A 25,282-nucleotide genomic window follows, 5' to 3' on the forward strand; every position below is an offset into this window, starting at 1 on the left:
CTCCCCAAAACCTCCCCAATCCCCCTGAAACCTCCTCAAATCCACCGAAACCTCCCCAAAACCTCCCGAAACCTCCCCAAAACCTCCCCCAAACTCTTGAAACCTCCCCCAAAACCTCCCCAAAAGCCCTGAAACCTCCCCAAAACCTCCCCCAAACTCCTCAAACCTCCCCAAAACCTCCCCAATCTCCCTGAAACCTCCTCAAATCCACTGAAACCTCCCCAAAACCTCCCAAAACCTCCCCAAAACCTCCCCCAAACTCTTGAAACCCCCCCAAAACCTCCCCAAATCCCCCTGAAACCTCCCCAAAACCTCCCCCAAACTCCCCAAACCTCCCCAAAACCTCCCCAATCCCCCTGAAACCTCCTCAAATCCACTGAAACCTCCCCAAATCCCCCAAATCCCCCCAAAACCTCCCGAAATCCCCCTGATTTCGCCCAAAACGACCGAAAATTCCCCCAAAATGCCCCAAAAAGAGAGCCAGGAGTCAGATTTTGGGGTCCAGGGGGTGTTTTATTGCCCCCCCCCTCATCCCAGCGTCTCCTTCCACGGCCTCTTGGGGGGCGCCGGCTGCGTGGGGGGGGCGGGGGTGGCCAGGGGGTTGTGGCTGAAGGTCTGCCGCAGGGGGCCTGTTTTGGGGGGGTGACGTCACCATGAGGGGGTGTGGCTTGCAGGAAGCCCCGCCCCCTTTTGGGGTTGAAGCCCCGCCCCCTCCCGGCTCACCCTTGGCCGCCAGCTCCAGGTGGTGCCGCAGCCGCCACTCGCGCTCCTCCCCCCGCTGCGCCGCCTGCGCCTCCCGCCAGTCTGAAAAATGGGGGGGGGGGGACACGTGAGACCCCCCCCAAAACCCCTCCCCCACCCCACAACCCCCACACCCCTCCCCCATCACCCCCTCACCCCCCCTTTCCCTCCCTCACCCCTTTTTTTTCCTTTTTTCCCCCCAATTTCTCCCCCTCATCCCTCCTTTTTCTCTTTTTCCCCCCAATTTCCCCCCTTTTTTCCCTTTTTTCCCCCAATTTCCTCCCTCCCCCACCCCCTACACCTCCCCCATCCCCCCCTAACCTCCCCTTACCCCCCCTTTTCCCTTTTTTCCCCAATTTCCCCCCATTTTCCCCCCCTCACCCCCCTTTTTTCCCTTTTTCCCCCCAATTTCCTCCTTTTTTTCCCCTTTCCCCCCCAATTTCCCCCCTCCCCCACCCCCCATCCCTCTCCCATCCCCCCTCACCCCTCCCACCCCCCGTTTCTCCCATTTTCCCCCCAATTTCCTCCCCTCACCCTCCCTTATTCCCTTTTCCCCCCCAATTTCCCCCTTTTTTCCCCTTTTTCTCCCAAATTTCCCCCCCTCCCCCCCCCCTTTTCCCTTTTTCCCCCCAATTTCCTCCTTTTTTTCCCTTTTTCCCCCCAATTTCCCCCCCTCACCCCCCTTTTTTCCCGATTTCCCCCCAATTTCCCCCCCTTTTTCCCTTTTTTTTCCCTTTTTCCCCCCAATTTGCCCCTCCCCCATCCCCCCCTCACTCCCCCCTCACCCCCTTTTTTCCCAATTTCCCCCCAATTCCCCCCCCCCCCCCCCAGACTCACTCTGCCGCAGCTTCCCCAGGATCCCCCCGCGGAGGGGGCGGGGCCAGAGCCCTGCGTGGGCGTGGCCTGAGGCGGGGGGGCGGGGCCGGGACTCGGAGGCGGGCGCGGAGGGCGGGGACGCGCAGGAGCCCGGTCTGCAATAGGCTGAAGGAGTTGGACGTCAGCCAATAGAGGAACACCGCCTGCAAGGGGACACGCCCACTGGGTGCCAGGCCACGCCCACTCGGTGCCTGGCCACGCCCACTTTGGGCTGTGGCCACGCCCACCCCTGCCTGGCAGTGCCGGGGGTGCTGGCAGCGAAATCTGCCCGGCAACAGGTGATGCAACCCCCTGGGGCCACGCCCACCGTTGCCTGGCAACACCTTATAAGGAATCAAGCCCCGCCCCCTTTTAAAGAGGCCACACCCCTTTTCAGAAGCCACGCCCCCTTTAAAGTGACCACGCCCCTTTTAACAGCCCTGGTGCCTTTTAAGGAGGCTCCTCCCCTTTCTCTAAGCCCCTCCCCTTCCCTTTAAGCCCCTCCCTTTTCTAAGCCCCGCCCACTTCTCTAAGCCCCTCCCCTTCATTTTAAGCCCCTCCCCTTCCCATTAACCCCACCCCCTTCCCCATAGCTCCTCCCCATCCCACCAAGCCCCTCCCCTTTTTCTAAGCCCCTCCCCTTCCCATTAGGCCCCTCCCACCTTTCCTTAAGCCCCTCCCCTCCCCATTAACCCCTCCCATTCCCATTAAGCCCCTCCCCTTTTCCTAAGCCCCGCCCACTTTTCTAAGCCCCTCCCCCTCCTATAGGCCCCTCCCCATCCATTTTACCCCCTCCCCTCCTCCCAATCCCCTCCCCCCTTCCCCCAAGCCCCTCCCCCTTTAAGCCCCTCCCCCTTTAGCCCCGCCCCCTGACCGTGGGGAAGTGCAGCACGAAGGGCAGGACGAGCAGGGGCATCACCCGCAGGACCTGGCGCATGGCCCCCGCCCCCGGGCTGGACACGCCGGTCTCCGCCCCCAGCTGCAAAAAAAGGGGCGGGGCTAGCGCCGGGACACGCCCCCCTGGCCCCAGGACACGCCCCCAAACCGGGGAGGCCACGCCCACATCGGGGTGGGGGCACTCAGGCCCCTCCCACCCCCTTTAGGCTCCGCCCCCCACCTTTAGGCTCCTCCCCCTTTAAGCCCCGCCCCCAGGACCCCTCCCACTTAAGCCACGCCCCCTTTAAGCCCCACCCTCCCCCATATAGACAATAAAGGGCAGGGGATTGGGGGCCCTGAGACCCCGCCCGCCCCCTTTAAGCCCCGCCCACCGCCTCCAGGCTCCTCCCACCCACCCTTAGGCCCCTCCCCCTTTAGGCCACGCCCCCTGAGACCCCTCCCACTCAGGCCACGCCCCTTTTAAGCCCCTCCCACCCCCATAGAGACCCACACAGCCCAACAGGGGCAGGACATGGAGGGGATAGGACGCCCCCAGCCCCCTCCCACCCCCTCCCCGCCCCCTGAGGCCCCTCCCCCTTTAGGCCCCGCCCCCTCCAGGCCCCACCCACCTCGAGCACCAACCAGGTGGAGGCGGTGACGAGCAGGGGGAGGGCGTAGAAGGGGTCGGGGGCGGTGAGGTCGGGGAACCAGCCCAGCCCCCCCCGCTGCAGCCCCGGGTGCGGCGCCGCCGCCATCTGCTGCAGGGCCAGGAAGAAGGAGACGAAGAGCGGGGTCTGGGGGAGGGCGAGCAGGGGTCACGACCTCTGACCTTTGACCCCGTGACCCCCCCAGGTGACCCCGTGACCCCTGACCTGGACCAGGGGCACGAGGAAGCCCCGCAGGGGGTGGACGTCGTGGCGCCGCTGGTAGGCCGCCAGCTCGGCATAGGCGCGGGTCACTGCCAATCAAAGCCAAAAAAGGGGGCGGGGCTAAGCGGGGACACGCCCACCAGATGAGGGGGACACCCCCCTGCTTGGCCACGCCCCCTTTTGGGGGGACACGCCCCCTATATTAGGGACACGCCCCCCCAAACACCGCCCCCCCCCCCCCCCCCAGGTAGCAGCACTCCCCATAAAGCCCCACCCACAATTAGGCCACGCCCACACTGGAAGCCACGCCCACCGCCACATGGCCCCGCCCCTTTCCCCATAGCCCCGCCCACACCCCCAGACCCCGCCCCTTTCTACAAGCCCCGCCCCTTTCCCTATCTCCACCCCCCTCCCTCTCACCCATTGGCCCCTCCCCTCCCCTTTAGCCCCTCCCCCTGACCCCACCCTGTTAAGCTCCGCCCCCTTTAGGCCCCGCCCACCTCATTTAACCCTTTCCCTGCCGCTCCCCTCTCCCCTTTTGGCCCCTCCCCTCCCCCTTAGCCCCTCCCCCGACCCCACCCCATTAGGCCCCGCCCCCTTTAGACCCCACCCACCTCCTTTAGCCCCTCCCACCTCCTTTAACCCTTTCCTTTCCCCTTTCCCTTCCCCTACCCCCACCCCCTCCCTCCCCCTTCCCCCCTCCCTCCCCCTTTACCCCCTCCCCACCCCCTTAGCCCCTCCCCCCGACCCCTCCCCTTTAGGCCCCTCCCACCCCCTTAGCCCCGCCCCCTCACCCTGCAGGCGGTCGCTGCCCCTCCTGGCCTCGGCCAGGCGCTGGTGCAGGCGCTGCAGCTGGGGGAGGTGGACCCCCAGGCGGGCGGCCTCGCGCTGCCCCCGCAGCACCAGCGGCAGCAGCAGCACGCGGGCACCCAGAGTGCCTGGGGGGGGAAAGGGGGGGCCCTGTAAGGTCCTGGAGAACCCTATAAGGCCTTATAGGGACCTAGGGGGTCTTACAGGGGCCTGTGAGCTGCTACGGACCCCATAAACTCCTCCCAAATCCACATTTTCCCCTCCCCAAACCCCCCTTTTCCCCCCAAATCCCCTTTTCCCCCCCCCAAATCCCTCCCAAACACTCCCAGCCCCACTCTTTGACCCCAAAACCCCCTCCCAAACCCCATAAACCCCCCCCAAATCCCCCCTTTTCCCCCACAAATGCCCATTTTCTCCCCCCAAACCCCTCCCCTTACCCCATAACCCCCTCCCCTTGTGCCCCCAAAACCCCCCCCTGACCCCATAACCCCCCCCGACCCCACAACCCCCTCACCCATCACGATGGCCGCCCACCAGGGCAGCCCCGCGTGGAGGTGCAGCCCCTGCAGCGCCCCCTGCACCAGCCCCACGGGGTCCAGGCCCCCAGCCCCAGCTCCTGCAGCAGCACCTCGGGGGCCTCCGACCCCACAACGGGGGGCTCTGACCCCAAAACCGCCTCCTGCCCCACAGCGGGGGCGCTCGGACCCGAAACCGGGTCGTTTTGACCCAAACTGGGGCCGCTTTGACTTAAAACGGGGCCACTTTGCCCCGTTATGGAGTCATTTTGCGCCATTACGGGCTGATTTTGCCCCAAAATGGGGTTGTTCTGTCCCGTTATAGGGTCGCTCTGTCCTGTTATGGGGTTGTTTTGTCCCAAAATGGAGGGATTTTGTCCCAAAGTGGCTGTGGGGGCCGTGCTGGCTGCCTGCAAGGGAAGGAGGAGGTTAGGGGGGGGCCCCCAGCCCCATAAGCGCCCCACAGATACCCCAAAGTGCCCCACAGCACCCCAAAACCGCCCCATAACACCCCAAAACCACCCCATAACTGCCCCCCAGCCCCATAGCACCCCATAACCGCCCCCTAACTGCCCCATCACACCCCATAGCGCCCTATAGCACCCCAAAAGCGCCCCATAGCTGCCCCATAGCCACCCCATAGCCCCCCCCAACCCCATAACCACCCTATGACCGCCCCATATCACCCCAAAACACCCCATAAGTGCCCCATAACCACCCCCCAGCCCCCCCCAGCCCCATAACCACCCCCTATCACCCCATAACCCCCCCCATCACCCCACAGCCCCCCATAACCCCCCCCATCACCCCACACCGACCCCAAACCCGCCCCATTTCACCCCAAAACCTCCCCCCCCCTTCCCCTGCCACCCCCCCTTACCCGCACCGTGGCCGTGCCCAGGCCTCGGGGCCCCCGCGCCCCCCACAGGGCCTGCAAAGGAGACCGGGGGCGTGACGTCAGAGCCCGCCGCCGTGACGTCACGCCCCCTCGGTGACGTCACGCCCCCTCCGGTGACGTCACGCCCACTCCGGTGACGTCACGCCCCCCCCCCACCTGCTGGCGCAGGGCCCGCAGCAGCGGCCGGAGCCGCAGGGCCGCCGCCATCTTGGCGTCTGAGGGGGAAGCGGAAGGGGCGGGGCTTCTTTATATAGGAGCCCGCGCATGCGCGCTGCTTTCTCCCCCCGCTTCCTGTTTGTGTGAAGCCGCCGCCGCCATCTTGGAGGTGGGCAGCCCGGCACGGGGCGTGGCCCTGACGTCACGCGGGGCGGAAGTGGGCCCGCCGCCATCTTGAGGCGCCGCCGGCGGCCGCTGAGGTAACGGGGGGGGGGGGGAGGGGGATAAAGGGGGGGGGCGGCCCCAAATCCCCCCAAATCGCCCCAAATCGCCTCAAAATCACCCCAAAATCGCCCCAAATGTTCCCCTAGGAGCCTTAAATCCCCCCTGGGAGCACCAAAATGGGGCTGGGACCCCCCCACATCCCCTTGGGAGGCCCCAAACCCCCCCTGAGGCCCCCTAAATCCCCCCTGGGACCCCCCAAATGGGGCTGGGGTCCCCCAAACCCCTCCTGACCCCCCCCTAATTTCTCTTGGGGCCCCCAAAATTGGTCTGGGACCCACAAATCCCCCCTGGAATTCCCAAAAATGGCTCAGGACCCCCCCAAATCCCTCCTGGGACCCCCCTAAACCCTTTTGGGACCCCCCAAATTCCCCCTGAGACCCCCCCAAAAATTCCTCAGGACCCCCCAAATCATCCTGGGACCCCCCAAAATAGTTCAGGATCCCCTAAATCCCCTCAGAGCCCCCCCAAATCCCCCCTGAGCCCCCCTAAATCCCTTTTGGGACCCCCAAAATTGGGCTGAGACTCCCTAAACCCCCCCCTAAACTCCCCCAACCCCCCCTAACCCCCCCAAACCCCTCCTGGGACCCCCCAAATCCTCCCTGGGTCCCCCCAAAATCCCTCAGGACCCCCTAAACCCCCCTAACCCCCCCCAAACCCCCCTGAGACCCCCCTAAATCCCTCTTGGGCCCCCCCCAAATAGTTCAGGACCCCCAAACCCTTCCTGGGACCCCCTAAATCCCTCTTGGGACCCCCAAAATTGGCCTGGGACCCCCTAACCCCCCCCAGGACCCCCCCAAATCCCCCTGAGACCCCCCCCAAATCCCCCCTATCCCCCCCCCATCCCCTTTAACCCCCCTTTTCCTCCCCCAGGCCATGGCTCAGCCGCCCGCAGCCCCCCCCATGGACCCCCAGGACCCCCCCGAAGCCCCCCAGGACCCCCCCCATGACCCCCGGGACCCCCCCCAATCCCTGGGGTCCCTGCGGGGGGCTCTGGAGGCGGCGCTGCTGAGGGCCCCGGGGGCTCCCGGCCCCCCCCCCGAGCTGGCCCCGCTGCTGGCCCTGCCCCTGCCCCCCCCCGCCAAGATGCGCCTGGTGCCGGCTGCCCGGCTGCTCAGGGACAACATGGCGCCGGTGGGCGGGGCTTAAGGGGGCGGGGCTTAAGGGGGCGGGGTCAAAGGGGCGGGGCCACAAAGGGGGCGGGGCCACAAGGGGTGGGGGTGGGGGGGGAGGGAGAAGGAGAGGGGAGGAGTAAGCGGGGCTAAAGGGGTGGGCGGGGCTAAGGGGATGGGCGGGGCCATTAGGGGGCGGGGCTAAAGGGGGCGGGGCTACAAAGGGGCGGGGCTATGAGGGGCAGAGGGAGATGGGGAGGGGAGGAGGGGGCGGGGCTATGAAGGGGGCGGGCTATGAGGGGGCGGAGCCACAAAGGGGCGGGGTTAAGGGTGGGAGGGGGAGGGGAGGAGTGGGCAGGGCTAAGGGGGTGGGCGGGGCTATAAGGGGGCGGGGCTTAAAGGGGGCGGGGCTACAAGGGGTGGGGGTCCAAAGGGGATTGGGACATGGATTTGGGGAATTCTGGCTGGATTTTGGGGATTATGACCCAGATTTGGGGGATTACAGCGGATTAGGGGCTGGATTTGGGGATTTAAGGCTAAAACCTGTCTTTTGGGCCTGTATTTGTGGGATTTGGGGCTGGATTTGTGGGATTTGGGTCCCGATCTTTGGGATTTGGGTCCGGATCGGTGGTTTTGGGGTCGGGATTTTGGGGATGATTCCCCTAATCCGTGGGGTTTGGCAGGACGGGGGCGGGGCGGGGGCGCTGAGCGCGGCGCTGGCCATCCTGGAGAAGTACGGGCGCAACCTGCTGCAGCCCCGGCCCCCCCCCTTCTGGCGCTGCGTGCGCGCCACCAACCCCGTGTTCCGCAGCACCGTGGGCGCCCTCAAGGTCAGCACCAGTACGCACCAGTACGGCCCAGTGCCCTCCCAGTACGCCCCCGGGCCACGCTGGTGCCTCCCCAGTACGCCCCAGTACCCCTGAGTCCCTTTCCAGTATGCCTTTATGCTCCTTAATCCCATCCCAGTACAACCCAGTTTGGCCCAGTGCCCTTCCAGTCCCTCCCCAGTACACCCCAGTATGGCCCAGTACACTCCAGGGCTCTCCCAGTCCCTCCCCATTACGCCCCACTGACCCTGAGACCCTTTCCAGTATGCCTTTATGGTCCTTAATCCCATCCCAGTACAGTCCAGTATGGTTTAGGGACCTTCCAGTACATCCCAGTATGCCCCAGTATGCCCCAGGGCTCTCCCAGTCCCTTCCCATTACGCCCCACTGACCCTGAGACCCTTTCCAGTATGCCTTTATGGTCCTTAATCTCATCCCAGTACAGCCCAGTACGCCACAGTATGGTCCAGTGCCCTTCCAGTGCACCCCAGTACGGCCCAGTATGCCCCAGTACTCTCCCAGCCCCTCCCCACTACACCCCAGTACCCCTAAATCCCTTCCCAGTATGCCTTTATGCTCCTTAATCCCATCCCAGTATATCCCAGTATGCCCCAGTACCCTTCCAGCCCCTCCCCAGTACACCCCAGTGCCCCAAAGCCCCTCCCAGTGCCCCCCAGAGCTCTCCCAGTCCCTCCCCAGTATACCCCAGTGCCCCAAATCCCCTCCCAGTACACCCCAGTATGGCCCCTCCCACCCCCATAACCCCTCCCACCCTTAACCCCGCCCCCTTTAAGCCCCGCCCCCCAGCTAAGCCCCTCCCCCTCAGGGCGGGCGGGGGGTGCTGCGGCTGCTGGGCTACCGGCAGGAGGGGCCGCAGGGCCTCAGCTTCCCCCCCGGGACCCCCGCCCCGCACGGCCCCACCGTGGCCGCCGTCACCGCCGACCTGGCCCTGCTGCGGGCAGAGCTGGGGCTGCTGCTGGCCGTGAGTGGGCGGGGCTAAAGGGGGCGGGGCCTAAAGGGGAGGGGCTTAAGGGGGCGTGGCCAAAAGGGGGAGGGGCTAGTGGGCGGGGCTAGGGGGTGGGAGGGGTCTAAGGGGGGTGGGAGCTGGGGCTGCTGATGAATGGGAGGGGGCGGGGCTTAAAAGGGGGCGGAGCTTAAATGGGGGCGGGGCTTGAAGGGGTGGGGCTAGGGGCGGGGCTAGGGGGTGGGAGGGGTCTAAGGGGAGGGAGCTGGGGCTGCTGATGAATGGGAGGGGGCGGGGCTTAAAGGAGGGCGTGGCCAAAAGGGGGCGGGGCTTAAGGGGGGAGAATGGGAGTGGAGGGAGTGGGCGGGGCCTAAGGGGAGTGGGCGGGGCTTGAGGGGTGTGGGAGGAGCTTAAAGGGGGAGGAGCTTGGGGTGGGAGGGGTTAAGGGGGCAGGGCCTAAGGGGAGTGGGCGGGGCTTAAGGAGTGGGAGGGGCTTGGGGGAGGTGGGAGGGGCCTGGGGTGGGATTGGGGGTAATGGGGGGTTACTGGGAGGGTACTGGCGGGGGTACTGGGGGGTACTGGTTTGTACTGGATTGTGCTGATGGGGCTCTGCTCCCTTCCAGAACAAGCACCCCAACCCCCAGTTCTTCACCGACATCCTGCGGGGGGGGCAGGTGAGGCACTGGGGGATACTGGGAGGGAACTGGGAGGCACTGGGAGGGGACTGGGAGGGACTGGGAGGAGACTGGGAGGAGCTGGGAGGGCACTGGGAGGGACTGGGAGGGCACTGGGAGGGACTGGGGACACCCTGGGATTAATTGATTGTTATTGGTCTATAATAATTTTTATTGGTTTATACTGGTTTTTACTGGTCTGTAGTGGTTTTTACTGGTTTGTACTGGTCTGTATTGTTTTTTGCTGGTTTATACTGGTTTTAACTGGTTTTTCTCCCCCAGGACTCTGAGGAGCCGCTGGATGCGGACGGGGTCGAGGCTGAAGGTGGGGGGGGACAATTTTGGGGTGAATTAGGGGGAATTTGGGGCTTTTGGGGGGATTTGCGGCTTTTTTGGGGGATTTGGGGAATTTAGGAGGTTTTGGGGGCAGTTTTGGGGTGGATTATTGGGGTTTTGGGGCGGTTTCTGGGGTTTTGGGGTGGTTTTTGGGGCGTGGGGAGGTTTCTGTATTTTTGGGGTGATTTCTGGTGATTTTGGGACCTTCCCAGAGCCGCCCCCCCCTTGCCCTGACTGTGTCCAGGGGCCCTGCGGGGCCTGCGCCCGCCTGCGCCACACGGCCCCCCCGGAGGGGGGCGACAGGTACGACTTTTGGGGTGATTTTCAGCGATTTTGGGTCATTTGGGACCATTTAGGGTCAGTTTGGGGCATTTCAGGGCAGTTTGGGGACTTTTGGGGCAGTTCAGAGCACTTTGGGGTGCTTTAGGGCATTTGAGGGTTTTTGGGTGATTTTGGGGTTGTTGTGGGGTATTTGGGGTGGTTTTGGGGTCAATATGTGGCATTTTGGGGTGGATAAAGGGCGTTTTGGGGCCATTTGGGGCCATTTTGGGGTCAATGAAGGGCATTTTGGGGCTATTAGGGGTGCTTTTGAGGTCAATATGTGGCATTTGGGGGTTAATGAGCATTTTGGGGTGAATAAGGAGCATTTTGGGCCCATTGAGGTAGCTCTGGGGTGGTTGTGGGGTGCCTGAGGCATTTTAAGGCAGTTTTGGGGCGATTTGGGGCATTTAGGGCCGTTTTGGGGTACCCGCAGCTCGTCGCCCCCGTGGCGCTGCGCCCAGTGCGGGGCCCCCACGTCGGGGCTGGCCGTGCTGTGCGGGGGCTGCCAGCCCCCCCGGCACGCCCCCAAATCGCCCGGATCCACCCCAAAATCGCCGGGAGGAAGCGACCCGAAATCACCTGGATTCACCCCAAAAACGGAGCCCGGCGGGGGCTGGGCCTGCGCCTCCTGCACCTTCCTCAACCCCGGCCCCGCCGTCCTCTGCGGGGTCTGCGAGCGGCCCCGCCTGGCCCCGCGGCCCCCCCGGCCCCACAGGTACGGCCCCCACCCAAATCTGCGGGATTTCACCCCAAATTCACGGAATTCCTCCCAAAAAACACCAATTTTCTCCATAAACCCGTGAATTTTCCCCAAAACCCCATAGATTTCCACTGAAACCCCATAAATTTCCCTTCTATGCATCCCCGCTACAAATCAGCATGAATTTTTCCCAAAATGGCACAAATTTCCCCCAAATCAGCGTGGATTTCCCCGATTTGGAGTGGGTTTTCCCCAAATCCGTGCAAAATTTACCCAAATCGGTGTGAATTTCCCCCAAATCCCTGTGGATTCTGACCCCATATTGCTCTAATCAAAATCAGCATGAAATTTCCCCAAATTGGTGTGAAATTCTCCCAAATTCCCCCCCAAATTTATTGAAACTCTCCCCAAACTCCCCCAATTTCCTCCAATTTTCCCATAATTTCCCCAAATTCCTTCAAATTTCTTCCAAATTTTCCTTAAATCCCCCCGATTTTCCCCAATTCCCCCAAATTTCCCCAAACTCCCCAAATTTCCTCCAGTTTTCCCATAATTTCCCCAAATTCCTTTAAATTTCTTCAAAAATTTCCTTAAATCCCCTCATTTTTTCCCAAGCTGCCTGAATTTCCCCCAATTCCCTTAATTTTTCCACAAATTTCTTCAAATTTCATTGAAACTTTTCTTAAATCCCCTAGTTTTTCCTCAATTCCCCCAAATTTCCAAATTTTCCCCCAAATTTCCCAAATCCCCCCAAATTCCCCAAATTTCCTCTAATTTCCTCAAAATTTCCCCAAATTTCATCAAATCTTTTCAAAATTTTCCTTATATCCCCCTATTTTTTTCCTAACTGCCTGAATTTTCCCCAAGTTTCCTCCAATTCCCTTAAAATTTCCCCCAATTTCTTCAAATTTCTTCCAAATTTTCCTTAAATCCCCCCATTTTTCCCCAAAATTCCCCCCAATTCCCCCAAATCCCCCCAAACCCTCCCCAAATCCATTCCAATTCCCCACTAACCTCTCTAACTTTCCGCCCCCTCCCCCAATTTGCCCAAAATCCCCCGTTTTTCCCCCAACGCAGGGCTGGCGCTGCGGGCGCTGCACCTACTGGAACCGGGGGGGGGCGGGGAGCTGCGCGCTGTGTCTCCGCCCCCCGAGGCCCCGCCCCCCGAGGCCCCGCCCCCCGAGGCCCCGCCCAATGGGGGCCCGCCCCTGGGGGTTGGCCCCGCCCCTTTTGGGGGCGTGGCTTCCCCAGGCCCCGCCCAGGAGGCGGAGCGCCAGGAGCGGCTGCGGCGCCAGGGGCAGCGAATGGTGGAGCTGCTGCGGGTGAGCCGCCATCTTGGGGGCGGGGCCACGGGGGGAGGGGGCGGGGCCATAAGGAAGTGGGCGGGGCCATGGGGAAAGGGGGCAGGGCCAGGCCCTATAGGGGGTTTGGGGCCCTATAGGGGGGTTTGGGGGCCCTATAGGGGGTTTGAAGGCCCTATAGGGGTTTTGGGGCCCTATAGAGGGGGTTTGGGGCCCTATAGAGGGGGTTTGGGGCCCTATAGAGGGGGCGGGGACCCTATAGGGGGGTTTGGGGCCCTATAGGGGGGGTTTGGGGGCCCTATAGGGGGTTTTGGGGCCCTATAGGGGGTTTGGGGTCCCTATAAATGGGATTTGGGGGGTCCCAGGGGTGCCCCTGTGGGTCTGGGGGTGCTGTAGGTGCCCCATAGGTGCCCCTAGGTCCCCATAAGTACCCTATAAGTCCCCATTGATGCCCCATATGTCCCCTGTAGGGTCCCATAGGTGCCCTATAGGTTCCCTTATGCGCCCTATAGGTCCCCCAGGTACCCCATAAGTGTCCTATAGGTCCCTAAAGATGCCCTGTAGGCTCCTATAGGTGCCCTATAAGTGCTATAAGTCCCCCAGGTGCCCCATAGGTGCCCCATAGGGGCCCTGGAAGTCCCCCGGGTGCCCCATAGGTGCCCTATAGGATCCATAGGTGCCCTATAAGTCCCCCAGGTGCTCTATAGGATCCCCTAGGTGCCCCATAGGTGCCCTATAGACTCCCATAGGTGCCCTATAAGTCCCCCAGGTGCCCCATAGGTGCCCTATAGGATCCTACAGGTGCCTTATAAGTGCCTCAAGTGTTCTATAGGTTCCCTATAGGTTCCCATAGGTGCCCTATAGGACCCGTAGGTGCCCTATAAGTCCCCTAGGTGCCCTATAGGATCCCCCAGGTGCCCCATAGATGCTCTATAGACTCCCATAGGTGCCCTATAAGTCCCCCAGGTGCTCTATAGGATCCCCTAGGTGCCCCATAGGTGCCCTATAGGTGCCCCATAGGTGCCCCATACATCCCCTATAGGCTCCTATAGGTTCCCTATAGGTTCTCAGGGGAGGCCCCGCCCCTAACCCAGTCCCCGCCCCCTTTTTCTCTCCCCCCCCCCCCAGGCAGCGGAGGCGCAGGCGGTGCCGGCGGAGGCGGTGCTGGCGGCGGCCGGGGGGCGTGGCCAAGGCCAAGGGGGCGTGGCCTGGGCGAAGGGGGCGGTGCTGGCGGCGAGGGCGGGGCTGGGGGCGGAGCTGGCGGCGCTGGGGGGGGCGGCGCAGGGGGCGGGCAGGGGGCGGGGCTCGGAAGCCCCTCCCCCCGCGAGGTCGCCGCCGCCTGGCTCCGAGCCCACGCCCGAGCCCCCCGCGCCCTCCAGGCCTGCCTGGGAGCACGGCGCAGGAAGGTGGGCGGGGCCTAAAGGGGGCGGGGCTAAAGGGGGAGGGGCTTAAGGGGGAGGGGTTTGAGGGGGGAGGGGCCTGGGGTGGGTGGGAGGGGGGAGGGAGGGGGTGGAGGGGGGTATTGGGGGGGGCGGGGGCTTGGTGGGGGTGTGGCCTATTGGGATGGGTTGGGGGCGTGGTTTATTGGGGCAGGGGTCGTTGGGGGCGTGGCTTGGGGGGTGGGGCTTATTGGGGTGGGGTTTGGGGGTGGGGTTTATTGGGGGCGTGGTTTATTGGGCTGTGGGGGCTCCTACTGGTCCTTAGCGATCCGTACTGGTCCATACTGGTCTGTACTGGTCTTTATTGGTCCGCAATGGTCCATACTGGACTGTACTGGTCTTTACTGGCCCGTAATGGTCAATACTGGTCCGTACTGGTCCTTACCAGTCTGTAATGGCCCATATTGGTCTGTACTGGTTCTTACCGGTCTGTAATGGTCCGTACTGGTCTGTACTGGTCTGTATTGGTCCTTACTGGTCTGTAATGGCCCATACTGGTCCGTAATGGTCCATAATGGTCCATACTGCTCCGTACTGGTCCGTAATGATCCATACTGGTCCTTACCAGTCCATAATGGTCTGTACTGGTCCTTACTGGTCCATCCTGGTGTCCCCCCAGCTGCGGGCGCTGGCGGCGCTGGGTTTCCCGGACCGGGCGGAGGCGGCGGCGGCGCTGAGCAGGGGGGGGGGGGGCGCTGGGGGCAGCGCTGGCCCAGCTGCAGCGCCCCCGCCTGGGGGGCTTCGCACAGCGCCTCTGGGAGCCCTGCGAGCCCCCCCTCGACTTCCAGTGCCCCGACCAGCAGGTGGGGGGCTGGGGGAGGGCTGGGGGGGGTTGGGGGTCCTAAGGGGGTTCTGGGGTCCTGAGGGGGGTCCTGGGGGGTTTGGGGGTCCTGAGGGGGGATTGGGGGGTTTTGGGGGTGTTTTGGGGGTCCTGGGGGGGTCCTGAGGGGGTTTGGGGGGGTCTTGGGGGGGGGTTTGGGGGTCCTGAGGGGGGTTTGGGGGGGTCTTGGGGCGGTTTTGGGGGTCCTGAGGGGGGCTGGGGAGTCCTGGGGGGGTCCTGAGGGGGGATTGGGGGGTCCTGGGGGTCCTGAGGGGGGTTTTGGGGGTCCTGAGGGGGGTTTGGGGGGTTTTGGGGGGGTCCTGAGGAGGGTTTTGGGGTCCTGAGGGGGTCTTGAGGGGGGTTTGGGGGGTGTTGGGGGGGATTTTGGGGTTCTGGGTGGACCAGGGGGCTCCTGAGGGGGCTCCTGAGGGAATTTGGGGTTTGTGAGGGAATTGGGGGTCTCCTGGGGGTCCTGATGGCGCCGTTACCCCCTCTCCCCCCCCCCCAGGCCCTGGTGCGCCGCGTGCTGGCGTCGCTGTCACTGCCGAGCTGGGGCCGGGCCCAGTTGGTGGCGGCGCTGGGCCGGGAGCTGGCCCCGGCCGGGACGGGGCTGGAGGCGCTGGTGGAGGCCGTCAGGGCCTCGCCCGACCGCGCCAGCATCCGGCGCCGCCTGCGCTGCGAGTGTGCCGTGTGCGGCTGGGCCCTGCCCCGGGAACAGGTGGGGAACGGGGAAATGGCGGCGGTTGCCATGGGAACGGGGAGAAAAGGCGGGAGTTGCCATGGGGATAAGGGAAAATGGCGGGGGTTGCTATGGAGACCGGCGGAAAGGGCGGGAGTTGCCATGGGAACAGGGAAAGGGTGGGAGTTGCTATGGAGACCAAGGGGGGAGGCGGGAGTTGCCATGGGAACGCTTGATTGACAGCTCCGGTTGCTATGGGAATGCCCAGGGGGCGGGGCTTAGCACTAGAGGAAAGGCGGGAGTTGCTATGGAAACGTCTGATGGGCGGGGCTAAGGGGCGGGAGTTGCCATGGGAACGCTTGATTGACAGCTTCAGTTGCTATGGAGACCCCTGAGGGGCGGGGCTTAGGGGCTGAGGGGCGGGAGTTGCCATGGAGACACTTGATTGACAGCTTCAGTTGCTATGGGAACCAGGGGGTAAGGCGGGAGTTGCCATGGGAACCTGTGAGGGGTGGGGCTAAGGGGTGGGAGTTGCCATGGGAACGCTTGATTGACAGCTTCAGTTGCTATGGAGATGCCTGAGGGGCGGGGCTTAGGGGCTGAGGGGCGGGAGTTGCCATGGAGACACTTGATTGACAGCTCCAGTTGCTATGGGAACCAGGGGGTAAGGCGGGAGTTGCCATGGGAACCTGTGAGGGGCGGGGCTTAGGGGCTAATGGGTGGGAGTTGCCATGGGGACACTTGAGTGACAGCTCTGGTTGCTATGGGAACGCCTGAGGGGAGGCGGGAGTTGCCATGGAGACACCTGAGGGGCGTGGCCAGCCGCTGGAGCCGCCCCCGTTGCCACGGCAACCCCCGCCCAGTCTGCCCGGCAACGCAGGCAGGCCGGGCAGCGATTGGCTGATGGCCCTGACCACGTGTCCCGGCGCCGGCCAATCAGATGCAGTCGCTGACGGGCTGCGAGTGCGCCATCTGCCCCGAGTGCTTCCGGCAGCACTTCACCATCGGCGTTAAGGAGCGCCGCGTGGCCGACCTCGTGTGTCCCGCCTGCGGCCGCCCCGACCTGGCCGACGAGGCCCAGCGCCTCTGCTACTTCTCCACGCTCGACGTGCAGGTTGGGGACGGGGTCCTGAGGGGTCTGGGGGGCTTTAATGGGCCCCTAAGGGGCTTTATGGGGCACTAAGGGGCCTTAATGGGGCTTCATGGGGGTCCTGAGGGGCCTTAGGGGGGATAAGGGGCCTTAAAGGGGTCTTAAAGGGGTTTTAAAGGGGCCTTATGGGGGGATAAGGGGCCTTAAAGGGGCCTGGGGGGCCTTAAAAGGGTGAAGGGGGGCTTAAAGGGGGCTTACGGGGCCTTATGGGGGTCCTGAGGGGGTCTATGGGGCCTTAAAGGGGTCTTAAAGGGGTCTGGGGGACATTAATGGGGCTTAAAGAGGGTCCTAAGGGGGTCTATGGTGCCTTAAAGGGACCAGGGGGGGCTTAAAGGGGGCTTATGGGGGTCCTGAGGGGCCTTAGCGGGGGCTAAGGGGCATTAAAGGGGTCTGGGGGGCCTTAATGGGGCCTTATGGGGCCCTAAGGGGCCTTAATGGGGCTTTATGGGGGTCCTGAGGGGGCCTATGGGGCCTTAAAGGGACTGGGGGGGGCTTAAAGGGGGTCTATGGGGTCCTAATGGGGCCTTAGGGGGGGCTAAAGGGCCTTAAAGGAGCTTAAAGGGGTCTTAAAGGGGTCTGGGGGGCCTTAAAAGGGCCTTATGGGGGTCCTGAGGGGGTCCTGAGGGGTCTGGGGGGCCTTAATGGGGCTTAAAGGAGTCTGTGGGGTTTTAATGGGGCCTTATGAGGGTCCTGAGGGGCCTTAGGTGGGCCTAAGGGGCTTTAAAGGGGTCTGGGGGGCATTAAAGGGGCCTTATGGGGGTCATATGGGGCCTTGATGGGGCTTAAAGGGGCCTGGGGGCACTTATGGGGGTCCTAAGGGGGTCTATGGGGTCTTAATTGGGCCTTATGGGGCCCTAAGGGGCCTTAATGGGGCTTTATGGAGGTCCTGAGGGGGTGTATGGGGCCTAAAGGGGTCGGGGGGTCCTTAAAGGGGGCTTAAAGGGTCTCAGGGCCCCTTACCAGGGCTTTATGCAGCCTTAGTGGGGTCTTGGGGGTCCCTTTAGGGGTCCTGAGGGGTCTGGGGGAGACCTAAAGGGTCCTGGGGGGTCCCTAGAGGGTCTTAAAGGGATGCTAAAGGTTCCCATGGGCCCTTTTGGGGTCTTGGGGGACCCTTTTGGGGTCCTAAGGGGTCTGGGGGGGATCCTAAAGGCTCTTAGGGGCCGTAGGGGGCCTGATAGGGGCTCTATGGGGCCTGATTGGGGCCCTATGGAGCTCTATGGGGCCAGGGGGCGTTTTATGGGGCCGGGGGTGATGTGTGGGGTGCCCCCCAGCTGCGGCAGGTGCTGGACGCGGGCACGTACCAGCTCTTCACCCAGAAGCTGACGGAGCGCGAGCTGCTGCGCGACCCCAAATTCGTCTGGTGCATCCAGGTGGGGCCCTGTGGGGCCGGGGGGGGTCCTGTGGGGTCGCTATGGGGCTGACCCCCGGCTCTGCCCCCCCCCAGTGCTCTTTCGGGTTCATCTTCGAGGCGGAGCAGGGCCCGGCCCAGTGCCCCCAGTGCCAGCAGCGCTTCTGCCCCCGCTGCCAGTGCCCGGTATGGGGGGGTTATGGGGCTGGGGGGGGCTCTATGGGGTCTGGTATGGGGCTGGGGTGGTTATGGGGTGGTTATGGGGTGTCTATGGGGTGGTTATGGGGTGTCTATGGGGTGGTTATGGGGTGTCTATGGGGTATTTATGGGGTATTTATGGGATTTTTCCCCCCCCCAGTGGGAGCCGCAGCACCGGGGCCGCTCGTGCTCGGAGCTGCAGCTCTGCGACCCCCAGGAGCCCCCCGAGGGGCTGGCGGCCTTCCTGCAGGAGCGCCGCATCGGTACGGCCCCATAGCGACCCCCCGGCCCCATAGAGCCACCCCCGGCCCCATAGGGCCCCCCCTGACCCTATAACCCCCCCCCAGCGTGCCCGCAGTGCGGGCTGAGCCTGGCCCTGGCGCGGGGGGGCTGCCTCCACCTGCAGTGCCCCCAGTGCCAGCACAGCTTCTGCAGCGCCTGCAGCCGGCCCTTCCACCGCAAGGACGTGAGCTGGGGGGTTTGGGGGGGTTTGGGGGGTTATGGGGTGGGATTGGGGGATATGGGGGGGGTATGGGGGGTTATGGGGGAGTTATAGGGGGGTTATGGGGGGATTTGGGCGGTTGTGGGGTGGCTACAGGGGGTTATGGGGGGGTTATGGGGGGCTTGGGGGGGTTATAGGGGGGATCTGGGGGCATTTGGGGGGCATATGGGAGGTTCTTGGGGGGTTATGGGGGGGTTATGGGGGGGTTGGAGGGGTTATGGGGGGATTTGGGGGGGCTATGGGGTGCTCTGGGGGGTTCTGGGGTCGCTCAGGGGCTGGGCTGGTTGTGGGGGTGGTGCTGAGAGTTGGGGGCGTGCGATGACGTCACGGTGCCGCCGTGATGACGTCACGATGACGTCACGGTGACGTCATCACCCTGTCAGTGCTGCCCCGAGCCCGGCTGCCCCCTGCGGGGCTCCCTGCACGGCCACCACCCCCGGCACTGCCTCTTCTACCTGCGGGACTGGCACCCGGAGCGCCTGCTGCAGATCCTCACGGTGCGGGGGGGGGTTATGGGGCCGCTATGGGGTCGCTATGGGGGGATATGGGGTGGCTGTGGGGCATTAGGGCACACTATAGGGTTGTTATAGGGTGAGATGGGGGGCCTATGGGGCATTAGGGGGCCCTATGGGAGGACTATGGGGTGAGATGGGGTGGTTATGGGGGGCTATGGGGTATTAGAGGGTGCTGTGGGGTGGCTATGGGGCACTATGGGGTAGTTATAGGGCACTATGGAGTCTCTATGGGGCATTAGGGGCTGATATGGGGTGGTTATGGGGCAGCTAGGGGGCTCTATGGGGCCTCTGTGGGGCATTAGGGGGTGCTCTGGGGTCTGTGGGGTCTCTATGGCTCTCTATGGGGCGCTGTGGGGCAGTTCTGGGTCCCTATGGGGCTCTATGGGGTCCCTATGGGGTGTCTATGGGGCTCTATGGGGCACTGTGGGGTCACTCGGGGTCATTGCCCTCCGGTGACCCCAGGACGCCGGCGTCAGCTACGAGACCGAGCCCCCGCCCGGAGCCCAGCCCCCCCCCGGCGGTAAGCCCCGCCCCCTGCCCCGCCCCTGCCACGTGACTCCCTCATCACGTGGCACACCCGCATCACGTGACCCCGCCCCCCTGTCACGTGACCCCGCAGGCGGCTGCTGGGTGCCGGAGCAGAAGGAGACCCCCGGGGGGCTGCGGGACGAGGCCTGCGGCCGGGAGGCGCCCCCGGGACAGGCCGGGCTCTGCCGGTCAGTGGGGGGGGGGCGATTGGGGGGGGGTGGGGGGCAACTGGGGGGCTTATGGGGCATTTGGGGGGGTTGGGGGGCAGTTAGGGGTCATTATGGGGCAGCTAGGGGGGATTATGGGGGGTTATGGGGCAATTATGAGTCCTTGTGGGGCATTTGGGGGGGGTTGGGGCACAGGGGGGGTTATAGGGGGCTATGGGGGGGGTTATGGGGCACTTGGGGGTCCTTATGGGGCAATTAGGGGGGGTTATGGGGTAGTTGGGGGGGTTATGGGGGGGTTATAGGGTGCTGGGGGGGGTTATGGGGCATTTGGGGGGGTTGGGGGGCAGTTAGGGGTCATTATGGGGCAGCTAGGGGGGATTATGGGGGGTTATGGGGCAATTATGGGTCCTTGTGGGGCATTTGGGGGGGTTGGGGCACAGGGGGGGTTATAGGGGGTTATTGGGGGGGGTTATGGGGTTATAGGGGGGGTTATGGGGCTATAGGGTGTCCTTATGGGGCAGTTAGGGGGCTTACGGGGCAATTAGGGGTCCTTGTGGGGCAGTTAGGGGCGGTTATGGGGCACTGGGGTGGGGTTATGGGGGGTTAGGGGTCCTTATGGGGCAGTTGGGGGTCTTTATGGGGTAGTTGGGGTGGGTTATGGGTCCCTATGGGGCAGTTATGGGGAGTTATGGGGTGCTGGGGGCCACTGTGGGGCACCTGGGGGTCGTTATGGGGCACTTTGGGGGGGTCATGGGGCAGTTGGGGGTCCTTGGGGGGCAGTTGGGGTGGTTCTGGGTCCCTATGGGGCACTTATGGGTCGCTGTGGGGCACTTGGGGGTCGTTATGGGGCACTTTGGGGGGGGTTATGGGGCAGTTGGGGGTCCTTGGGGGGCACTTGGGGGTCTCTGTGGGTCCCTCTGGGCCCCAGGGGCTCCCTGGTCACGTGCCGAGTTCCCTCGTGCCCTCCCCCCCCCTCACGTGACCCCCCCCCCGTCCAATCCCGGTCCCGCAGCGCTCACTACGCCGAGTACCTCGTGTCCCGCATCAACGCGCACGCGCTGGACCCGGCCCCGCCCCCCGACCCCGCCCCCCGCCCATAAAAGGGCAGGCCACGCCCCCCAGCCTCAATAAAGGCCACGCCCCCTTTTCTGCCCGCCGCCTGAGTCACGTGGTTACTGCGCCGCGGGGAGGGGGGAGGAGCGGTCACGTGGTGCCTGGGGGCGGGGCGCGGGGAGGTCACGTGGCGGGGGCGGGTTCCGGCGTCACGTGACGGCGGCGGCGCGCGCGGTGAGCGGCGGAGGCGGCGGGAGGGGGGGAAAGGGGGGGGAAACGGCACCCAGGGGACCCCCAAATCGCCCCCAGGACCCCAAAATCGCCCCAAATCGCCCCAAAATCCCCGCGGGGCTTCCCCGGAGCCCCGCGGCGCCGCTTCCGGGTTCTCATCGCGCGCTTCCGGGTCGCTGCTGCAGGCGCTTCCGGCGGAAATGACGTCAGGGCGGCGCCGCCTCCTGCCCTGGCTGCTGGCGCAGGCGCAGAGCGGCCGCTTCCCGGGGCTGGAGTTCGACGACGCCGCCCGCAGCGCCCTCAGGGTGCCCTGGGAGCGCGCCGGAAGGGGCGGGGCCGGGGGCGGGGCCGCCGCCGCCCTCTGCCAGGTGACCACGCCCCCCCAGTGCAAGCCACGCCCCCACCAGGGCGAGCCACGCCCCCTCCTCTCCCCTCCCACCCCCTTTTTCCCCCCCTTTTCCCCTCTGGAATCCCCTCCCCCCGCGTGGCCCCGCCCCCCGAGTGACCCCGCCCCCCGGGGGTGGTGACGTCACAGGCGTGGGCGGAGTACAAAGGGGCCACGCCCCCGCCGGGCCCGGCCGTCTGCAAGACCCGGCTGCGCTGCGCCCTGCACAAGAGCCCCGAGCTGCAGGAGGTGCCCGAGCGCGCCCGCCTGGACGGGCCCCGCCCCTACAAGGTGTACCGCCTGCTGGGGCCACGCCCACCACGCAACGGTGCGTCACCACGGGGGGGCGGGGCCAACGGCGGGGAGGGGGCGGGGCCGGGAGGTGAGGGGGAGGGGCTATAGGGGCAGAAATCCCGGGGGCGGAACCTTGGTTCCGGGTCCTTTGGTTCCCGGGGGGGGGCTTAAAGGGGGTGCGCACCTCCCCGTGGCACTTCCGGTTTCACTTTTGAACTCAACACACCGACTTCCGGTTTCACTTCCGGGTTTACTGTACGGACTTCCGGTCTCACTTCCGGGTTCTATACACTCTATGGGGGGGCACGTTTCCGGTCGCACCCCCCACCACCACTTCCGGTTTCATTTTCGATTTCCCCCATCCCCACTTCCGGGTTCACTTCCGGGTCTCCCGTACGGACTTCCGGTTTGCCTGTACGGACTTCCGGTTTCGCCCTATGGGCGGCGCCATTTCGCTCGCCCCGCCCACTTCCGGGTTCTCCCCCCCAGGCCCCGCCCCCCGGCGCGGCTCCAAGGGGCGCAAGGAGGAGGCGGAGCCACGCGGCGATGACGCGGTGAGGGGGCGGGGCCTGAAGGGGGAGGGGGCGGGGCTTGGAGGGGGCGTGGCCTCACAATGACCCCGCCCCCTCCCCCTTTAGACCCCGCCCCCCAGCCCCGAGGAGGAGGAGGAGGAGGCGGAGCCGAGCCCAGGTGGGTGTGGCCTAACGCGTGGGGCGTGGCTTAGTGAAGGGGGCGTGGCCTCGCGCTGACCACGCCCCCTTCTCACAGCCCCGCCCCCTCCCGCTGCCGTGACCCCGCCCCCTTCCCGCCAGCTCGCCATCCTATTGGACAGCCCGGAGCCCCTCCCCCCGGCCGAAGGTAAGCCCCGCCCCCCTCATTAACATAAGGGGCGTGGCCTCGCCGCCAAGCCCCTCCCCTCCCTCTAAGCCCCTCCCCTTGCCTCTAAGCTCCTCCCCCTTTCCCTAAGCCCCGCCCCCTTTCCCTAAGCCCCGCCCCCTCTCCCCCCAGGCGACGCGGCATTGGGCGTCTCCCTCTGGGTGGGCGGGGCCCTGGCCTGGAGGGCGTGGCTCCCGGCGGGCGAGTACCTCCTATTGGCCGCCGGCAGCCCCGCCCCCGGCCCCGCCCCCTTGCCCCGCCTCCTGGTGCCGGCCCCGCCCCCCCCGGCCCTGGAGGCGCTGGGGGCGGGGCTGGGCCGGGGGCTGCTGGTGGCCAGCGGGGGGCGGGGCCTCTTCCTCAGGACACGCCCCCGGGGGCGGGGCCTCGCCCTCAGCGCCCCCCACGCCGGGGAGCCGGGGGGCGGGGCCTGGCCCCAGGGGGAGGAGCCGCTGGTGGCCGCCTTCGACAGCCGGCGCTTCCGGGAGGGTGAGGGGCGGGGCTTAAAGGGGGCGGGGCTTAAAGGGGGCGGGGCTTAAAAGGGAGGGGGAGGGGTTTAAGGGAGGTGGGCGGGGCCTGAGGGGTATGGGGGTCCCCATAGGGACTGCCTGACCCATAGGGACCCCATAGAGCCCCATAGAGCCCTATAGGGACCACTAACCTGCCCCATAGCCCCCCATAGCGCCCCATAACCCACCCAGAGCCCCCCCAGACCCCCCATAACCAGCCCCATAGCACCCCATAGAGCCCCATAACCCCCCCATAGCGCCCCCCCAGTGTCCCATAACCCCCCATAGACCCCAATAGACCCCCAATTACTCCCCATTGACCCCCCCAGAACCCCATACCCACCCCACAACCCCCCTTATCCCCCCATAACCCCCCTTTAGGACCCCCTAGACCCCCATAATCCCCCATAAACCCCCCCGGAGACCCCCATACCCACCCCATAACCCCCCATAGCACCCCATAACCCCCCCATAACCCCCCATAACCCCCCATAACCAGCCCCATAGCACCCCATAGAGCCCCATAGAGACCCCATAACCCCCCATAACCCCTCCAGACCCCCCATACCCAGCCCCCCCATAGCGCCCCATAGCGCCCCCTAACCCCCCCAACCCCCCATACCCAGCCCTATAGCACCCCATAGCCACCCCATAACCCCCCATAGAGCCCCATAGCACCCCATAGGGACCCCATAGCCCCCCATCACACCCCCTATAACCCCCCCAACCCCCCCATAACCCCCCATACCCATCCCCATAGCCCACCCCATAACCCCCCATAGCCCCCCATAACCCCCCATAACCAGCCCTAGAGACCCCATAGAGCCCCATAGAGACCCCCCAACCCCCCCCAAACCCCCTAACCCCATTTCTCCCCCCCCAGAGCTGCAGCGGCACCGCCAGGGGCTGGGCCCCCCCCCCGAGCACCGCGTGCTGCTGGCGGCCACCCCCGGGGAGCTTCGCACAGGGGGCGGGGCCAGCGCCCAGGGGGCGGTGCTACAGGTGGGCGGGGCCTCGGGGGGGAGGGGCCTGGAAGGGGGAGGGGCTACGGGGGGAGGGGGGGTGGGGGTGGTTATGGGGAGTTATGGGGTGTTTATGGGGTCTCTATGGGGGGTTATGGGGGGCTATGGGGCTCTCTGGGGTGCTATAGGGTGGGTTATGGGTCTCTATAGGGCTCTATGGGGCACTATAGGGTGATTATGGGGGGTTATGGGGTCGTTATGGGGCGCTATGGGGCTTTATGGGGGGGTTATGGGGCACTGGGGGGGGTTATAGTGGGCAATGGGGGCTATGGGGCAGCTATGGGGTTCTATGAGGAGCTATGGGGGGTTATGGGGGGCTATGGGGTGGTCATGGGGCACTGTGGGGTGGTTATGGGGTCCCTATTGGGTGCTATGGGGCTCTATGGGGGGGTTATGGGGTGGTTATGGAGCGCTATGGGGCTCTATGAGGGGTTATGGGGGGTTATGGGGTGGTTATGGGGCTCTATGGGGCACTATGGGGAGCTATGGGGTGGTTATGGGGGACTCTGGGGTCCCTAAGGGGTGTTATGGGGGGGTTATGGGGCACTATGGGGGGCTATGGGGCTGGTTATGGGGCACTGTGGGGCACTGTGGGGTTTCTATGGGGCACTGGGGTGGTTGTGGGGTGCTATGGGGGGTTATGGGGTGCTATAGGGTGGCTTTATGGGTCTCTATGGGGCTCTATAGGGCGCTATGGGGCACTGTGGGGCGCTATGGGGCGCTATGGGGTCTCTATGGGTCTCTATGGGGTGGTTGTGGGGCTCTATGGGTCTCTAGGGGGCGCTATGGGGCAGGTTATGGGGCAGGTTATGGGGCACTATGGGGTCTCTATGGGGTCTCTATGGGGTCTCTATGGGTCCCTATAGGGCCCTATGGGTCCCAATGGGTCCCTATGGGGTGGGCGGGGCCTCCCCTGTGGGCGTGGCTTCCGGCTGAGGCCCCGCCCCCCCCGTCTCTGTCCCCGCCCCCAGCTGGAGCAGGCCCTGGCCCAGCGCCTCCTGGGCCCCGCGCCGGATCCCGCCAATTAAAACCCTGCCGGATTTTACCGATTTGCTCCATTTTTGGCCTCATTCTCTCCGTTTTTGCCCGATTTCCGCCGTTTTCGCCCCAAATCCGCGCCGCGCCCTCCCATTGGCTGCGCCGTCTCCAGGGCGACCGCCCCCACGTGAGGACGCGCGCTCCCATTGGCTGCGCTGTCTCCATGGGAACCGAGCTGCGCGCCCATTGGCCGCCTTGTCTCCGTGGTGACCCGCCCAGCAGGCGCCGCGCGCTGATTGGCCGCGCCGTCCCCATGGCAACCGCCCGCTGAGGCGCCGCGCGCTCCCATTGGCC

At 65.0% G+C, this 25,282-nt stretch overlaps 3 protein-coding genes across 5 annotated transcripts; 2 read left to right on the plus strand and 1 right to left on the minus strand.

The window, feature by feature from the left end:
• Nucleotides 1–492: 492 nt before the first annotated feature.
• Nucleotides 493–5,771, minus strand: OXA1L (OXA1L mitochondrial inner membrane insertase). The gene is given in 10 exon segments (XM_072029708.1): nucleotides 493–629; nucleotides 724–804; nucleotides 1,579–1,640; nucleotides 1,642–1,760; nucleotides 2,471–2,575; nucleotides 3,102–3,266; nucleotides 3,345–3,430; nucleotides 4,136–4,279; nucleotides 4,666–4,930; nucleotides 5,721–5,771. Coding segments are annotated over 10 exon segments (1,179 nt in total). The 3' UTR covers nucleotides 493–528.
• On the plus strand, nucleotides 5,721–20,739 carry RNF31 (ring finger protein 31). The gene is made up of 21 exons (XM_072029709.1): nucleotides 5,721–5,980; nucleotides 6,876–7,136; nucleotides 7,798–7,944; nucleotides 8,768–8,923; nucleotides 9,529–9,579; nucleotides 9,862–9,904; nucleotides 10,128–10,218; nucleotides 10,670–10,951; nucleotides 12,014–12,258; nucleotides 13,366–13,643; nucleotides 14,357–14,479; nucleotides 15,005–15,214; nucleotides 16,116–16,289; nucleotides 17,597–17,695; nucleotides 17,770–17,859; nucleotides 18,032–18,134; nucleotides 18,219–18,337; nucleotides 18,757–18,870; nucleotides 19,351–19,408; nucleotides 19,508–19,604; nucleotides 20,596–20,739. Exons 2-21 carry the CDS (start codon nucleotides 6,879–6,881, stop codon nucleotides 20,681–20,683), a joined length of 2,826 nt encoding a protein of 941 aa, XP_071885810.1. The 5' UTR covers nucleotides 5,721–5,980; nucleotides 6,876–6,878; the 3' UTR covers nucleotides 20,684–20,739.
• A 24-nt stretch (nucleotides 20,740–20,763) lies between these two features.
• Nucleotides 20,764–25,274, plus strand: IRF9 (interferon regulatory factor 9). 3 transcript variants are annotated; one of them, XM_072029776.1, is made up of 9 exons: nucleotides 20,769–20,870; nucleotides 21,053–21,235; nucleotides 21,403–21,580; nucleotides 22,036–22,100; nucleotides 22,185–22,236; nucleotides 22,315–22,404; nucleotides 22,555–22,908; nucleotides 23,812–23,930; nucleotides 24,922–25,008. In XM_072029776.1, exons 2-9 carry the CDS (start codon nucleotides 21,068–21,070, stop codon nucleotides 24,976–24,978), a joined length of 1,083 nt encoding a protein of 360 aa, XP_071885877.1. In that variant the 5' UTR covers nucleotides 20,769–20,870; nucleotides 21,053–21,067; the 3' UTR covers nucleotides 24,979–25,008. The 3 variants fall into 3 exon arrangements, with proteins under 3 accessions (XP_071885876.1, XP_071885877.1, XP_071885878.1); XM_072029775.1 differs by lacking the exon at nucleotides 22,036–22,100 and having other exon boundaries at nucleotides 20,764–20,870; nucleotides 24,922–25,274; XM_072029777.1 differs by lacking the exon at nucleotides 22,555–22,908 and having other exon boundaries at nucleotides 20,772–20,870.
• Nucleotides 25,275–25,282: the final 8 nt, after the last annotated feature.

Source organism: Anas platyrhynchos, chromosome 31 (assembly GCF_047663525.1).
Source record: "Anas platyrhynchos isolate ZD024472 breed Pekin duck chromosome 31, IASCAAS_PekinDuck_T2T, whole genome shotgun sequence".
NCBI lineage: Eukaryota > Metazoa > Chordata > Aves > Anseriformes > Anatidae > Anas > Anas platyrhynchos.